The sequence below is a fragment of the Equus quagga genome, chromosome 4 (assembly GCF_021613505.1).
Source record: "Equus quagga isolate Etosha38 chromosome 4, UCLA_HA_Equagga_1.0, whole genome shotgun sequence".
Taxonomy (NCBI): domain Eukaryota; kingdom Metazoa; phylum Chordata; class Mammalia; order Perissodactyla; family Equidae; genus Equus; species Equus quagga.
Window position 1 is genome coordinate 23255091 of NC_060270.1, and position 17239 is coordinate 23272329.

Consider the following 17239-nt stretch of genomic DNA (forward strand, 5'->3'; position numbering starts at 1 on the left):
GATTTTCCAAATCTGTATCTCCAGCCTGGGCTCTCTTCTAAATTCTAGACCTTGTGTCTGACCTTCCTGTTAGAAAATATGTTAGAGCCACCTGGTCTGAAGCCAACTGTGTCATCTTCCTCCCCAAACCAGTGTCCTCTTTTGGCTTCCTTATTTCTCTTGAAGTACACAACCAGTCTGCCTATAGCCTCCTAGAAATTTCAGTCCTCTCTCTTCTTTAAGCTTTCACATATGTTGGGCACAGAGACTTATCAATTTTTTTAAATTTTTATGTTTTCTTCCTCCAGCACTCCTTCACTGCAGGGCCACATTATTACCTCACAAATCCAGCGTGGCAGGAGCGCCTTCCTTGCTCTCTGTATATGAGCTCTTTCTCCTTAAATCTGACCAGTCCTTTGTACTATTGTTGAATATCCTGGCATCCTTTTCACAGAAGCTCCCATGCCTCACCCTTACCACCAACTGCAAAATAAAGTCCAGACCACATTCTGGACAAAGCCGACTTTTCCGGTCTCCTTTCTTACATCTCCGCACATAAGTACTCCTTGAGCTTCATCAGTCAGATCGCCATTTCCTAAACAGTTTGGTGCCATCACAGTACTGCCTGTACTTCTGTTGCTCACGATACCCTCTACCCTACTCATCTCTACCTAACTTGTATATGCCCTTCAAGATCTACTCAGCTTTGTCCTCTTCTCTGAAGCCTTTCCAAGCCAGCCCAATCCCTTTCTCTTTCTTGGACTTCTGGTTTGATTGTTGATGCTCTTTATTTGGCAGTTAACCAAGCCTCTCTGTGATGAAGCTTCTAGTAGCTGTGGGGTTATGAAACTATGTTGCTGGAAAGGCTCTTACTATTCACTTAATCCAATACTCTCATTTTATCATTAAAAGACTTGCCCGAGGTCACATGGCTAAAGAGTGGCAGTGTCAGGGGTTAGACTCATACAGCCTCACCCCTAGCCCAGTAGTCATTCTGGTTTGTCATACCTAATTTATGTTGTTATCAAATCCTTCAGATATTTTTTATTTGGCATGAGTGTGTATGTATGTGTGTGTGGTGCCACAACCAGCACATAACAGGAGTATTTTCAGAGTGATCTAACCAGTGTAACAAACAACTCCCAAGTCACAGTTCAGTGTAGCTGGCAGCTAGAGTGGTGGGGGGAGTCTAGACTGCTCCGTGCAGTCAGCAGGAATCCAAGCTCCTTCTGTCTTTTGACACCATTATCTTCGATATGTGGCCTCCAAGGTCACTGCAAGGGAGAATAGACATTCATGTACAGGGGATTTGTATTAGCCAGGCCTGGAGGTGGAATTTGCCACTTCCACCCATATTCCATTAGCCGCATCAACTCTACTGTAGGAACTGAACTGTAGGAAGTCTGGGAAATGTTGCCCAGGAAGAAAAAAAAAGGATTTGATGAGCATGTAGCATTTTACTCTGCCATAATAAACATTTACAAATGTCAGTTCCCTTTCTCAGTTTCTTGGGTACCTCTGTCAGAAAAGCTGTTCCTTATCTAATGTTTTTTGTATGCACCCCTCTCCACACATCCAGTGTCTTGAACATAATAAGGCCCCAATTGAACAGTTGCTCACAGAATGTCTAAAGATCACATCACATGCATTATGCTTTACTGGACAAGCACAGAGTGAGACTGACCTTATGTATGTATGTAACTCACTTATGGCCAACAATGGAGAGGAACAAGCTGGCTGGGGTGATTGCTATTCAGTGAGTTAGATTATATATGCAGCTCTCTAGGCCATCTCACCTTCTATGTTTAGTCCTTAGTCATTCACTACCAACATTCTTTTTTCTCTTTCGAAATAGGAGCTTATTGCTTTTCAAACTCTTGCTTTCCTCCAGTGGCCCAAGCAGTAAATCTGCAATTCAGCAAACACTTATTGAGCCTCAAGTATGTACCGTGTGCCAACAATACAAACACAACTACACATGTTCCTCGCTTTTGAGAAGCTGAGTTCAATAACTATAATGTGGTGCTGTGATAGAGATCTAAGGCAAGTGCTATGAGAGATAAGGCAGGTTCCTCAGAGAGACAAGACAGAAAAGACTGTAATAAAATTGAACTTAATAATAATAGACAAATGCTGCATTTAATTTTTAATTAAATTAAGCAAAAAGCCTTCTGAGATCTGTTTTTATTTGAGTTAGCCAAGAGATTGGGAAAGAAAAAAGGCAATGTCATATGCTAATTTATTTTGCTAAGACCGTGGTAGATAAATATAACATTTTGTACCTCTTTTGTCTCCCTAAAATCAGATGCATCAGAAGGACTGGAAACAGAATTCTCTCTCACTAGAAGATCAGAAGAAATGGAAGATATCCCCAAAGAATGTGAAAATATTCCCTCTTTGGTTGCATTTGAAAATCTCAAGGCAAATGTGTCGGATATAATGTTAACCTTGTTAGTGGAGAACATAAGTGGCCTGTCCAGTGATGACTTTCAAATGGAAGTAATGCGAGATTTTGATGTTGCCGTGGTTACCTTTCAAAAATATCTAGGTAAGATCAAGTGATGCTTCATTTCCCAGTGTTCTTTGCACCACAGTTGGGCATTTTGGACACGCAGCTTATGGAGCTTCTCTGAAAGTTTGAGTCTTTCTAGTAGCTGGTAAGAGGGAACTCCAAGTTAATAGAGATGCTTTTTTACTTTGAAAGGGAAGCAAATTTCTTTTGAAACAAAAATGTGGTGTGTTTAATAGATCAAACTTGATTGAATCAGTTGTGTGTGTGTGTGTGTGTGAGAGAGAGAGAGACATGTAGATAGAAATCTAAAGTCTAAGGTTGTTAAAGTGATTCCAAGCAGAAGAGTGAGTGTTTTCACCTGTGTTATCTCATTGGAAGCAGTAAATAGTGATCTGTATTACCAAACTGGACCTAGCAGAAGGTAGTAATAGTAGCAAACACTTGTATAGTGTTACTCTAAGTCAGGGACTATGCTAAGCTCCTTATATGTATTAATTCATTTGTTCCTTTCAACAATCTTTTGAGATTATTATTATCATTCCTCATTTTACAGTCGAGGAGACAGAGGTAGAGATGCTAATAAATGGAAGGACTGGATTTGAACCCAGGCAGCCCACCTCTACAGCCTGTTCTCTTATCCCCTTTACCGTAATTTCCTAGTACTTTCTTGGTCACCACAAATGCAGGGATGAGTAAGTGTGTGTGATCCAGAAAGTGAGTGCTTCTTAAGGTCTGTTTCAGCAGTCTGTGGACAATCTCTGAAACTGGAAGAGCCATCTCCAGAAAGACAAGGACATTTTCCAGTCCCCAGCCCTTTCTATCCCGTGGCCATGGCAGTGGGCTAGTTAATTAAGAGTGCAGGTCATGAAGTCAAAATTCTAGCTCCGCCATTTAACTAATTATCTGAGGTTGGCCAAGTTACTACCCTCTGTGTGCTTCACTTTCCTCATCTCTAAAATGGGGATAATAATACCTACCTAAGACAGTTTCTGGAGGATTAAATGAGCTAATGTTTAAAAAGATGTTAACACAGTACCTGAGACATGGTAAGGACTCAATAAAGGGAGCTATTCTTACTTAAAATTTATGATTATTTCTTATAAAGGTAAAAGTAAATGGACTTGCTTTTGTTCATTGATCAAAAATCTTAAACACCTATTATGTGCCAGACACTTGTCTAAGTGCTGTCGGTACAGAGAGAAATAATTCTGGGTTCCCGTTCTTGAGGCACTCACATGGGGCAGGGAGGAAACCCATGTGTAAGTGAATAATGAAGATGGAAGAGAAGGAGCTGCCTCCCTCAGCTGTGAACAGGAGGCTGTGGGGAATGGGAGGAAAGCGGACCCAGACAAGGTGGCTTCAGTTTGCCCTACCTACTCTCTTCTGCGAAGTTTATACTCCAGCAGTGCCAGTCTGTCAGGTCCCAGATGTACTACGTTGTTTCATGCCACTGCTGTTCCCTCTGCCCGAAATGCTTCCTCCCCTTATCTATCTGGTAAACTCCTCTTCATCCTTAGAAACCCAGGCCACTTACTCTGGGAATCCTTGTCTGATTCCTAGTATTAGCCTTCCCACCTCATTTGATCCCACAATAGGTACTTTGCTTGCTTTTCCTCCCTCCTGGATGGCAAAGTTGCAAGGGCTTGTTATATTCATCATTCTATCCCCAGATCCTGGCACAGTACCTGGTACATCGTGGGCCCACCATCAATATTTATTAATTGGAAAGAGATAGTTGGGCTGAGTCTTGAAGGAGGAATAGGACCAGAATAAAAAATTGGAGAAGGGCATGTCAGGCACAGAAAATTGTGTATACAAAGGCAAAAGAGAATGGAGTTTTCAAAGAGAATAGAGTTTTCAAAATAATCACTGGTTTTTGTGGCAACATGGGAAATAAAATGAATAGCAGGAAATAACCAGAGGTGATGCTTGCAAATTAGTTTGGAGTCAAATAGCCAAGGGCACTGTAAGGCCAGCTATGGCTGTGAACTTATGCCTGCAGGTAATGGGAAGCCACTGAAAGGCTCGACAAAGGAGTGGAATGAGGAGATTTGTGTTGTAGAGAGAGCACTCAGGTGACAATGTCAAGGAGGGATGGAGAGGGCCACCTAAGGGACAGAGCTCAGTGACAGTAATCCAGGCAAGACCTTCATATGTGCGTCATTCAGAGAGCTGGAGTTTTAGGCTTGTAAATTCTCATGGAGGAATTAAACTTTTGAGTCTAAAAATTCAGTGCTTAGCTCTCTCCCTTATCTCAATTAATATCCACCGTTTCTTCTGAATAATATAAAGATATAATCATAATTTTCTGATTGATTGATTTTGGTTTGTAGATATCATGAAATTTGTTGAAGATTGTGCCAACCACCATTCAGTGAAAGAGCTTCAGCTTTCTCCAAGACTTCTGGAAGTGACAAAAACTATCAGGGTTGAAAACCTACCGCCTGGTGTTGATGATGATAGTTTAAAAAATTTATTTGGAAATCCTCATAATGGAGGGGGAAGAGTGGTCAACATTGAGTATTTTCCTGAAGAGAGTTCGGCTCTGATTGAGTTTTTTGACAAAAGAGGTAACATCTCTTAGCCTGATTTTGTAAACCTTACCTGGCATAATCTAAACCATATTTTAGTAGATCTTAACCCTTATCAGTTGAATTCTGATGTATTTAATTTTTTTGCTCATATATTTAATTGTAAATCCAATTAGTCATTCTGTTCATCTTGGATATATGCTTAATGAGTCCAGCGATTCAAACTTTACAGAAGCAACGTCAAGTTTTTGAAAAATATAAGGATAATCTTTCATGAGTCTCTGCCTGCGATGGACTGAAAAACATATAATTCTTAGCGTCTGAAATACTGTATTAAAAAAAGAGATGATCTGTGTTGTAGCTGCACTCTTGGTGCAAATTCTCAAGTTAATTTCAACAAGGTTAGGTAAAGAAATACTCAGACACACATACAGTTCCTATAAAGTATCCTTCCCTTTTCACCTGTCAGTGTCATCATTTCACATGAGCAATGGATGCCTGCTGGATTATTCTTTGCAGTGACCCTGTGAAAACCATGTCCAGCTGAACCTTAGGGAAACACTTCTTAGGGTTTTGTTGACATAGATTGCCAGTTCTCTGAGGATAAGTCAGCTTGGAGACTGATGTTGAGTCTCCACTGATGTTCAGAGGTCAAGGCTGAGGAGTAGGAATAAGGGGGCCAGGCTTCTTAGGGAGAGAAAGAGTGTTGTGCCTGGGACTAACTGGGGGAGCACGAGAAAGGAGCATGTGGTATGCTACCCATGTAAGAGAAATTTTTTCATGGGGCTACCTGGAGGAACCTCCCTTCAGCTTTTACAAGTTAGGGAAACTAGGGTGAAGGTTGGGTTTGGATTAAAATGGAATGAAAGACTCCATGTTCCTTGGGCAAAGGGGCTAAAGTGGAGCTTCTGTCAGACATCCTTTAAATCTCCCTTAGCCTGGTCTTGGGCCCAGGGAGAAAGCTACATCAAGCTCTCTACCCTAGAAGTTAACCTCCCAGCCTGTGGTGGAGTTGACAGCTTTGGGGCTTTCAAACATCTGGAGGGCGTGGGGTAGTTGCATGTTTCCTCAGAATGTCTACATTACACGTGTACAACTCATAACAGGAACTACTTAATTAAGGTTCATTTTATGCCAGAGCCACACATATGAATGTCCAGGGCACTCTCAAGGTTTTATATCACCTTGACCTCTTTGCACCAACTGACTATGTTGACCACACCTCCTTCTCCAAACTCACTCATCCCCTGTTCTCTGTGGTCTGAGATTCACTGGTTCTCATTTTCTTTCTCTGGCTGTTCCTTCTTATAATTATGACTTACATTTTAGCTCTGTAGTGTGCTACAAAGTGCATTCACAGACATTGCTTTATGGGCATTGCTATTATTATAATCTCTGTTTTACAAATGAAGAAACTGAGGAGCAGAAAAGTCAAATAACTTGACCAAGATCACACAGCTCATAAGTGACACAGCCAGGATTTGAGCCTTTGGTCCCATATTCTATGTTCTTAACTTCTCTACTTTTCCCTAATCTCCTATACACCTGTAACAGTAATTTTTCTTGTAGGCTATTTTACCCCTTAAAATGGGTTACCAGTAATGAGGCAAACTGTAGATAAAGCTGGATTAAAAACAGAATCTGGTTAGCAATATTGTATTTCAGTGGTTCCATTGGACTCGAAGTTATCTATGAAGGCTGAACTTGTGAAACTGTGTGAGAAGAAGAAATAGTGTGATACTCAGATGAGCTTTGCTCTGAGCACCAAAGTATTATTTACAGCGGGGCAACATTGTCCCCATGCTTGTGCCCAAACTCCTACCTCTTTCTTAACCTGGTGGTGACATATCAGTGTTATCAGAAAAACAGAAAATAGAATTTACTTAACAGAATTTCAACTTAGAGCGACCTTAACTGGAAAGCAATTATTCCACTAAATGAAGGATATCTGTGTAGTGTTAATACATATCACTTTATATCTGAGAACTTTGAGAGTAGTGCTGCTTTTTAATAGCATGTTGTAACAGCAAAGTTCTAGAAACATGAGGCTTTTTTTCCCTCTAGAATAGGAAAGGTTTTTTTTTTTTTTCATTTGAAACATATCACACTGAGATTATTTTATTTTATTTCTTTCCTTTTAAGTGTTAGACACCATCTTGACCAAGAAACTTGAACTCAATAATATGCCACTGTCTGTGTTCCCGTATTATACCTCTTTGGGCACAGCCTTGTATGGAAAGGAGAAACCTCTGATCAAGCTTCCAGCCCCATTCCGAGAATCCGTGGATCTTCCATTATGGAAGTTCTTCCAGAAAAAGAATCACCTGATTGAGGAGATAAATGATGAAGTGAAACGTTGTCACTGTGAGCTAACATGGTCCCCACTCAGTGGTGATGTTACCATCAGACCCGCGGCCACCTTAGCCAATCAAGGAAGACGAAGAATCAAGACCTGGCAGAAAGACGCTTCCACAGCATTCTCTGGTATCAGGTCTCAATATGAAGTTACTCTGCTTAAGGTGGATCCAATAGTGTGGGACATCATAAAAGAAGATTTAGAAGATGATAGGATTTTGATGGAGTTTGATACAACTATGGGGATTGTAACCTTAGTGGGGAAATCAGAGGATATACAAAACATTGAGCCACAAATCAAGGAATTAATAGAAAGTACCACTCAAAAAATTAAAAGAGAAGAGCAAAGTCTGAAGGAAAAAGTGGCCATTTCTCCAGGAAGGTATTCTCTTCTGTGCCACAGTGGTGTCCAAGAGCGTCTCTTCAAGGAGTGCCCAGAGATGGAGATTTCTTATGATAGAGCCACTCAACACTTATGCTTGAAAGGACTCCGAGTAGATGTGTATAAAGTAAAGTGTGAACTCCAGGAAATGGTGTACACCATGGTTCAGAAAAACATTCAGTTTCCCCCTGAGGTTTTCCAGTTTTTGCAACAGGTAGACTGTGCAGAATTCTCTAAGTCTCTTTTTATAGCACAGAAAATTCTTGCAATTTATGAGCTAGAGGGCACAACTATTCTCTTAACCAGCTGTTCTTCTGATGTTCTGTTAGAAGCTGAAAAGCAAATGGTGAGCGCCTTACATTATAAGTGCATTGACGTTGAGGACAGGGAAGTTCTTAATGACAAGAAATGGAAAGGACTCACTAGTAATTTGCATAAGACACATAATTCATTGTCAAAGACTGTAATAATCAACGAGTTAACTTCAGAAACCACGGCTGAGGTCATCATTGCAGGCTGTGTGAAACAAGTAGATGAAGTCCATCGCTTGCTTTTTAACTTCGTGGAAAAACACACGAAAATAGAGAGATTGATTGAAGTAAAGCCTTCCTTAGTTATTGATTATTTAAGGTCACAAAAGAAGCCAGTCTGGCAAAAGCTAAAGAGGGAAAATGTGCAGGTAATTTTCAATTGTGAGCACAAACCAAAAGGGATTTTACTAACTGGCCCAAAGCCCGAAGTCCTCGAGGGAATGAAGATGGTCAAGGAAGCCCGGGATTCAGTCCGTGTTAAAACCATCCGTATCGATATGCCGGGAGCCAGGCAGTTGTTCCAGGATAAGGCACAGTATTGTAAAAGTGAGGTCAAACGGTCATTTGGTTGTTTTCTTGAACTACAGAAGAATGAAGAGGAGGAGGGAGGCAGCACTGACGGGCGGAAGTGCTTCTGTCGCACAGACGTGGCCCCCGGGGTCTCGCTGATTGTGCAGCAGGGCGACCTGACACAGTTTCCTGTTGAAGTCGTGGTGAATGCAGCAAACGAGGACCTCAAGCTCAGCGGCAGCCTTGCTGCTGCTCTTTTAAAAGCAGCTGGCCCTGAGCTCCAAGCCGAATGTGACCAGATAGTGAAGCGAGAGGGCAAGATCCCCGTTGGCCATGCCACCATCTCAAAAGCAGGAAAGCTCCCCTACCGCCATGTGATCCACGCCGTGGGGCCCCGGTGGACTAGAGATGAGGCCCAGAGGTGTGTGGGCCAGCTAAAGAGAGTGGTGAAAGGAAGTCTCCTTTTGGCCGAAGACTACAAATGCCAATCCATAGCCATCCCTGCTATTAGTTCTGGAATCTTTGGCTTTCCCTTACTGCAGTGTGTGGAGACCATTGTTTTGGCTATCAAGGAATACTTCCAGGACAACTGGGATGGATACACCTTGAAAGAGGTTTACCTAGCTGATACGGCTGAGAAGACTGTCGAGGCCTTTGCCGAAACCGTGAAAACTATATTTAGAGACACCCTGCGTGGTACTGCTTCCCCACCCAGTGTACCAGCAGCGGTCCAGTCCAGCTTGAGACAAGATCATGGACACGGACAAATGCTGTTGTCCCCGAGAGGCCTGAGGATCCTGTTGGTGAAAGGAGATGTGCAGAATGCAACGGTGTGTGTCCCTCTGTACAGAACTCCACCGAGGTGCTGTGACTCCAGTTAGTCTGTTGACAAAGGAAGATTAGAATCAAGGGAGAGAGAGGGCCAGTCTGGTGGCGCCACAGTTAAGTTCGCATGTTCCGCTTTGGCGGCCCTGGGTTCGCCAGTTCGGATCCCGGGTGTGGACATGGCACTGCTTGGCAAGCCATGCTGTGGTTGGCATCCCACATACAAAGTAGAGGATGATGGGCATGGATGTGAGCTCAGGGCCAGTCTTCCTCAGCGAAAAGAGGAGGATTGGCAGCAGTTAGCTCAGGGCTAATCTTTCTCAAAAAAAAAAAAAAAGAAAAATCAAGGGAGAGAATCCTATGCCCTCCATCCCTGCTTTGAAACAGGTTTCCTTGGAAACTTGGGCTACTTCAGCAAGAGGTTTACTGATACAGATTGGCCAGTTATTTGTGAGAACTGGAAGTGTATTCACATCACTAGGTTTCCAGTAAATGTGAAAATCCACAATGATACTTTCTATCTACACGGCTCTCTATGCTTTTTCAGTGCCTTTACACCTGTCATATTTTGGGAACTCTAATGTCTCGGAACAGCCGCTCTGCAAGCCCCTGCTGTGCCAGGTGTTTCTTCTTTAATTGGGCAATTGTGGGCAGTCCTGGGGAAGGGACTTGAGGAAAGGTCATTTGCAAATCTCCTTTGGAGAAATGTCTATTCAGATCCTTTACCCTCTTTTAAATTGGGTTATCTTTATATTATTGATTTTAAGAGTTCTTTATATATTCGGGGCACAGACCCCTACCAGGTATGTGATTTGAAAATATCTTCTCCCATTCTGTGGGTCATCCTCCTTTTTGGCTCACGCTGTTACTTTTTAGAAAATATTTTTTTAGTTTAAAATACTGAAAGATTTTTAAAAATTAGATCTCTACTTACAGTAAGTTTAAATAATAACTAAAAGAATAATAGCTAACAGTGATTATTTACCATGTGCCAGGCACTACGCTAAGTGCTTGGCGTGCATATTCTCATTCAGTGCCATGAGGTAAATTCCCGGAGTAGTAGTATTCTCATTTCACAGATGAAGGAACGACACTTAGAGCAGTTAAATAATTTGCTCAAGTCCCACAGCTAATAAATGGTAGATCCAGGATTGGAATTTGTTCAGGCTCTTAACCATTGCACTATTTCAAAATATTAAAAATAATTTTGTTTCTCATTTTGAAAAAACCAAACAAATAAACAAGAAACTCTTTTGACCAAGAGTCAATAATCGCAATGAGTTCCGTTTCTCGTCCACCTTGAACACTGACCAGTGAGACATTCCTCCCGCTCCTTTCATTCCCGTCGATGTGTGCCTTCCTGCTACTTGTTATTCCTCAGTGACCCATCCAGGGCAGCTTTGAAAGCCCTTGGTCACATTCCCTCTGCTCTGTTCTCTCGGCATCTTAATCTAGCCTGATTAATCTGCCTATACTAACTCTCCTGCTGAAAAAACCTCCACGGCTCCTCACTGTCGGGAAGTCCGGTTGGCTTGGCACTCAAAGGCCTCTGCAGTTCTCCCCCAGGGTAACATCTCTGGCCTGGCTTGCACCATTTTGCTGCAGAAGCTCTCTTATCAGGTGAAACTAATCTACTCACAGCTCACAACCTACCATTTTATGTTCATGCTGTTCCCCCTCCCGAATGACTTCCCTGGCACTCTCTGCCTGCTGCCACTCTTCCCCTTTCTCAGATGCCACATTGCCCATGGTGTCTTCACTAGGCCCTGAGGGTGCTTCCTCTGCATTCTTTCAGCAATCGCATGACACTTATACATTGCTTTTTGACAGCTCTCTTTTGTCCTGGAGTGTTATTTAAATAAGTTTCTAATAACAGTTTGTCCTGGGGTGGTATTTCAGTCTCTGAACACTAAATCATCTTAGTTGTGCCAAGCCCCGCAGCTCAGATATAGTAATCCTTGATTAATGCTTTTTGTTAGAATTTGAAACAAAGTGTTGGTTTTGTCTTTAAGACCGATGTTGTTGTCAACTCCATTTCCTCGGAACTTGAGCTTAATAGCGGGCCCCTTTCTCAGGCCCTCTTGAATAAAGCTGGGCCAAAGCTCCAGGAGGAATTGAACACAGCTGGACAAGGGATACCTGTCAGCGTGGGCACGATTCTCCAAACCAGTGGTTGCAATCTGCATTGCCGCCGTGTGCTTCACGTGGTGGCTCCGGACTGGGCAAATGACAGCACCTCTTCATACAAGGTTGGCCGGGTTGTAAATTCTCCAGGGAATTCGTAGCCCTTTGGACTCTCCTTTCACTATAATGTAGATTGAACCCTGTCTGTTTCTCTTCTGTAATAACGTCACCTTCTTGGCGGGTTTCGTCATTCTGGCCTTTTCTTTCCCCTGTAGCTAGCTTCTCCTGAGGACCAGTTAATAATAAAATTGATTCGAGTGCTCAAACATTATTGGGGCTCAGGGAAGAGTTATTGAAGACAACACGTCTTTAATGAAGAAGGTGAAGTGACGGCATGGAGAACGGAAGAGAATGAAGGGTTAGAAGAGTCCTTGCTTTCCTTCTTTCCTTCATCGCTGAGTTTGAATTTTTTTGGAGGGTCTCTCACATTCTCCTTTTCTTTTCCTCGTCTACTCCTGTAGTTTTCTTTCTATTTCTGACTGCCCTTCACCTGCTTCTTGTAGAAAACAAAAAGGAGTAGACAGAGATCACAGTCAAAGTTGCTAAATTCTTGTTCTTTTTGTTTTAACTCCTATTTCTACGCAAAACCTATAAGGATGTGCTTTGTGCTTTTCAGATCATGCAAGACATAATCAGAGAATGTTTGGAAGTCACTGAGAGCTTGTCCTTGAAATCAATTGCATTTCCAGCAATAGGAACAGGAAATTTGGGATTTCCTAAACCTGTTTTTGCTAAATTAATCATTTCCGAAGTGTTCAAATTTCATAGCAAGAACCAACCGTCAACTTTAAAAGAGGTTCACTTTCTGCTGCACCCGAATGATCTTGGAAATATTCAGGTACAGTCTCGCTCATTTCTGATTATTTTGGCAACTGAGCCCTAATGTTTTCAAATGTATTCTTGGTCTAATAGGTTGTTTCTTTCATATATTTCCCATCCAGGAAAGTTAAAAGCGTAGTTGTGTCATGGCAAATTGCAAGCAAATTTATGAATGTAGAAAAAAATTCAGCTTCTTATTAAGGAAAATTTCAATAGACGAAATAGTATAATGAGCTCCTTGTACCCATCACTCATCTTCATAATTATCAACCAATAACCAATATGTTTCATCTCTATTATTTACCTTCCTCCCGTATTTTGAAGCAAATCTCAGATATATACATTTTGCCCATAAACAATTCAGTATTTATTTTAGACATTAGGATTCTTTCTAAAAAGTAATATAAGCACAATACTATTTCACACACAAAAGAAATTGACAATCATTGCTTTGTTTTATCAATTATCAAGTCAATGCTCAAATTTCCAACAGTCTCATAAATGTGTAATTTTGTTTTTACAGCTAGTTTGTTTGAATCAGAATCCAAATAAGGCCCATACATTGCAATAGAGTTGACATATCCCTCAACCCTCTCTTAATCTAGATGATTCCCTTCCATATGAACATAGACATTTTGATACTTAATATAAAAGCACAGTTGTGGTCCTACAAATGGGAGAAAGTCAGGATGAGATAGAACTGAAGGGTGTGGTTAGAATGAAGTCAGCACATCCCCATGGGAGTAGGAGAATTGGGACCAGAAACACGAGAACCATCTTCGGTCATAGAGAGTTTATGAACCAGCTCACATTTGCTGAGCATCAGCTATGAGTGAGCCACTGGACTCACTGGCAATATGGGAGAACAAGAGGCATTTAATAAGAGGCCATTAGTCCTGTCTTCCAAGTCCTTAGAGTCCAGCAGAGTAGGTGACAGTAAATGTTTGGATAGTTCCATGATAGTACAAGAATTAAACAGATTAAGGTCAGCAACTCAAGAGATGTCTACGGATCATTGGACCATCTGAATTTTTAGGTCATACTTAATTTTTTTCTGGATCTCAACACTACCTTTAAGTTTTTTGGAAGCAAACAAATCTAATTTAAATTCTAATCAGATGGCCAAACCACCCAGGCAGTCTATTTGGTTGGTGTGCATAACTCCAGGAATTTCTAGTAAATGAATACTTTTTGAACAACCTCCCTGTGACTTGCATTGTCCAAGGTGATGTGGATTATGGAATGGGTATGTAGCACATACCTTCCCTCCTATAGATCGTAATTACTTTGAGAGCTAAGATTTTTACACATAAAATGAACTAAGAGACGTGAAGTGCTGAGTGTTTTTGAATGAATGGCTGAGTGAAGAGGAGAGTGAGTGTGTGACAGGGACCTAATCCTTTGAATCTCGCTAATTCTGTGTCACTCCAGCCCTCATTTTCTTTCCTAAAGACTCAGAGTACTCTGCAAGTATTCTGTAAAAGGATTAGTCTATACAGACACCTTTACTGTCACTGGAAATAGTATTGATGCCCCACACAAGGCTGTGACACTTTTTCTCTTAAGACTTTTAAAGACAGTTACACTTTGGTTATAATTTCACAAAAATCAGCAAGACTTATTGAGATGTTTGTAGGTGGAGACTGTAACAGAGGTTGCATAACAGCAGCCTGTGGTCTGATCATGGCCTCTAGATGGGCTTTATGTCAGGTATTTTTAAAAAATTTGAATCAGTTGCTAACGTTTAAGAATTTCACATAAAACTCCAGATATCCACTGTAACCTAAAAATTCAAAAGTTCTGGCACATGGGACATGAATTTCTGCCTGAACAGTTTGCTGTGGCTGAGTGACAGGTGCTCTCTAGTTCTCCAGAGTTAAACCAGTTCATCTTGACACGTGGCTCACCTGCCCCGCCTCCAGGGGTCTGTGAGCCTGCGGCCCTGGCTTTATGGTCTCTCCCAGGCCTCCTCCCGTTACTGTATCAGCCTTTTAGCCAAGATGTGACTTGTTTTTTTCCAACAAAATTCTCTGTTTGTTTATTTACAAGGAGAGAGAAAGTGATGATGTTGGGGTGTCACTACCAGGCGCAGAAAGGGAATTCACACGTTAATTAACCCTAGAATACACATACCAGCCTCTTCTTCCCTAGGCATTCCTCTCCTGGTCCCAATAAGAAGTTAAAAACTGAATTGTTTGGGTCCTTGTGATAGTTTTTCTAACACTGTATTTTTAACAATTAGCAAGTTATTTGCTCTTCCTGAATTATGGAAGTAATACATATTCATTGTAGAAACTTTGAACAATACAAAATGCATAAGTTCTTTTAGTTGTATTTCATTCCAGGATTCTTTGATGCATGCGTACTTTTAAAAGTGGGATTACATGATGTAATTTAATATCAGTCTTTTTTCATTTAATCGTATAAAATGAGCATTTCCCTTTTCTATTAACTATTCTTTGGAAATATGATTTTTAATGGCTGCTAAATATCCCAACACATGGGGATACTAACATTTATTTTGCCATTTCTCTATTGAATTTTTAAACTGTTTTATTTCTCCTTGATTGTAAATAGCACTGTGATGAATATTCTTGTGTTTATATCTTTGTTCACATCTTTGATAATTTTCATAGGAAATTATTTGTAGAAACAGATTTGCATTTGTAGAAACAGCATATATGTATTATTTTCATAACTTTAAAAATCTATAATGAAAATAAATAATATTTGGAGAACTGTTCTCTCCTAAAATTGTGTGCATGCAGGATCAAAAGCCCTGTTGAATCAAATTCCTTTATCTACTGCGGATTGTAGTGGTCAAAACTGTCTTTGTATTTGCAGGCATTTGCAGATGAACTTGCCAGAATGGCTAATGGAAATTTCGTCAGTGAGCAACTTCCCAAGGCCAAAGATACGCAAGGTTCAGTAAAGCTTTTAAATCACGAAATTATTTCTAGTTGCTAAATAACTATTCAGTCATAAGTGAAAGATGGTAGTGATGATTTTTATGGAAAAATCAATTCGTGATAAAGAAGATATTAAATTATATTCCATGCCCCTGAGCATGCAAGACACTGGCCATGTTTACGTGATCTGGAGCGAAAGAGTAGGCAGGCTGAGTCATGTAGTGTGTACAATTCGTTTTTAAGTTGTGATGAGGCTGCTATTTTCTAAGGATGTGTGTTTTCAGACATAGACACATTTAAAGAGATAATACCAACCAAATGCTTCTCCTCTGTCAAATTTGCTGTTGCTGTGTTTGAGTTTATGCTGTTTGCTTGCTGAGGCTTCTTGAGTCCCAATATGTATGTCTTCCATCAGATTTGGGGATTTTTCAGTCATTGTCTAAATATTTTTTCTGCACTCGTCTCTCTCTCTCTTCTTCTAGTGCTCCTATAACGTGAATATTAAGCTTCTTGATAGTGTCCCACAGGTCCCTGAGGATCTATTCTTCTTTTTATTTTTTCTTTTCATCTTTTTTCTCTCTGTTCTTCAGATTGGGTAATTTTTAATGATCTACATCCAAGTTCCCTGACTCTTCTCTGTCTACTACACTATTGAGCCTATCCAGTGAATTTTTTATTTCAGACATTGTATTATTTATTTATTTATTTATTCTTTTGGTGAGGAAGATTGGCCCTAAGCTAATATCCACTGCCTATCTTCCTCTTTTTGCTTAAGGAAGATTGGCCCTGAGTTAACATCTGTGCCAGTCTTCCTCTATTTTGTATGTGAGACACTGCCACTGCATGGCTTAAAGAGTGGTGTATAGGTACATGCCCGGGATCCAAACCTGCAAAGCCTGGGCCACCAAAGTGGAACGTGCGAACTTAACCACTACACCACCAAGTTGGCCCCCAGATATTGTATTTTTAAATTCTAAAATATCCATTTGATTCTTATTTTATAGTTTATTTTTTAATATTTATATATATATTTTTTTATATTTCTCTGCAGAGAATATAAACTGTTTTTCCAGTTTTTCCGAACTGTTTTTCCACTTATTCCAAATCATTTCCATGCATTCAAATGTGTTTACTTTGACCTCTGGGAGCATAGGTATAGTAAATGCTTTAAAGTATTTGGTGATTCCAACATCTGGATTATTTAGAGATTAGCATTTAGATTGAGTGTCTTTATCCTTGAGAATTGGTCACATCTTTCTGGTTGTTTGTAGGACAAGCCATTATGGATTCTAGGCTGGGCATTTTGATTATTATATTGTGAGACTTGGGTCCTGTCAAAATCCTCTGGAAGATGGTGATCATTTGTTTCTTTGAGCAGGCAGTCAGTCGGGTGACCTTATTCTGAAGTTCTGTCTCACCTTCTGTGTGGGCAGCGGTTCCAGGGTCAGTTCAGTTCTGAAAGCCTTTGCTGCGCTGCTTCGTCTGCCCCCACGTGGGCAGCTCTGGGATGAGCTCGGCATTTATTCCAGCTCATACACAGAACGGGTTCACCTCTTCCAGCTCTCACCTCTCTAGGGTTGCCCTGACACTCTGGCTGCAGGAGCCCGTTTTCCAGGTCCTCTGGCCAGAAAGACAGGGTTCTCTCGGAGTTTAAGCTGCCTCATAATTTTGCATGATCAGGGTTGGCCTTGGGCAAAGTAGAGAGAGAAAAAATAAATAGCAGGGATTCCCCTCCCCCCCACACACATATATACATTTTTCAGACTACCACAGTCCTTTTTCCTGATTCTTCTGGATAGAAATACAGAATCTGTCTCAGAGTTTTAGCTCCCAGTGGTGCCACTGTGGAGTTCTGCAACTGGAGTCGCCTTGGGGCAGGGCCTGGATCAAAAAAGAAAAAGTGTGGAAGATGATGAAGATTC

At 41.0% G+C, this 17239-nt stretch overlaps 1 protein-coding gene across 2 annotated transcripts in view; it reads left to right on the top strand.

Moving 5' to 3' along the window:
• The first annotated feature begins 2284 nt into the window (after positions 1-2284).
• The window catches only part of PARP14 (poly(ADP-ribose) polymerase family member 14), a 35103-nt gene continuing 20148 nt past the window's right edge, over positions 2285-17239 (top strand). For both annotated transcript variants that reach the window (XM_046657964.1, XM_046657965.1), the window contains exons 1-6: positions 2285-2527; positions 4825-5061; positions 7165-9410; positions 11418-11654; positions 12206-12427; positions 15253-15331. In XM_046657964.1, the coding sequence (XP_046513920.1) occupies positions 2338-2527; positions 4825-5061; positions 7165-9410; positions 11418-11654; positions 12206-12427; positions 15253-15331 (3211 nt within the window). In that variant the 5' untranslated portion in view covers positions 2285-2337. The remainder of the gene's footprint in view (positions 2528-4824; positions 5062-7164; positions 9411-11417; positions 11655-12205; positions 12428-15252; positions 15332-17239) is intronic.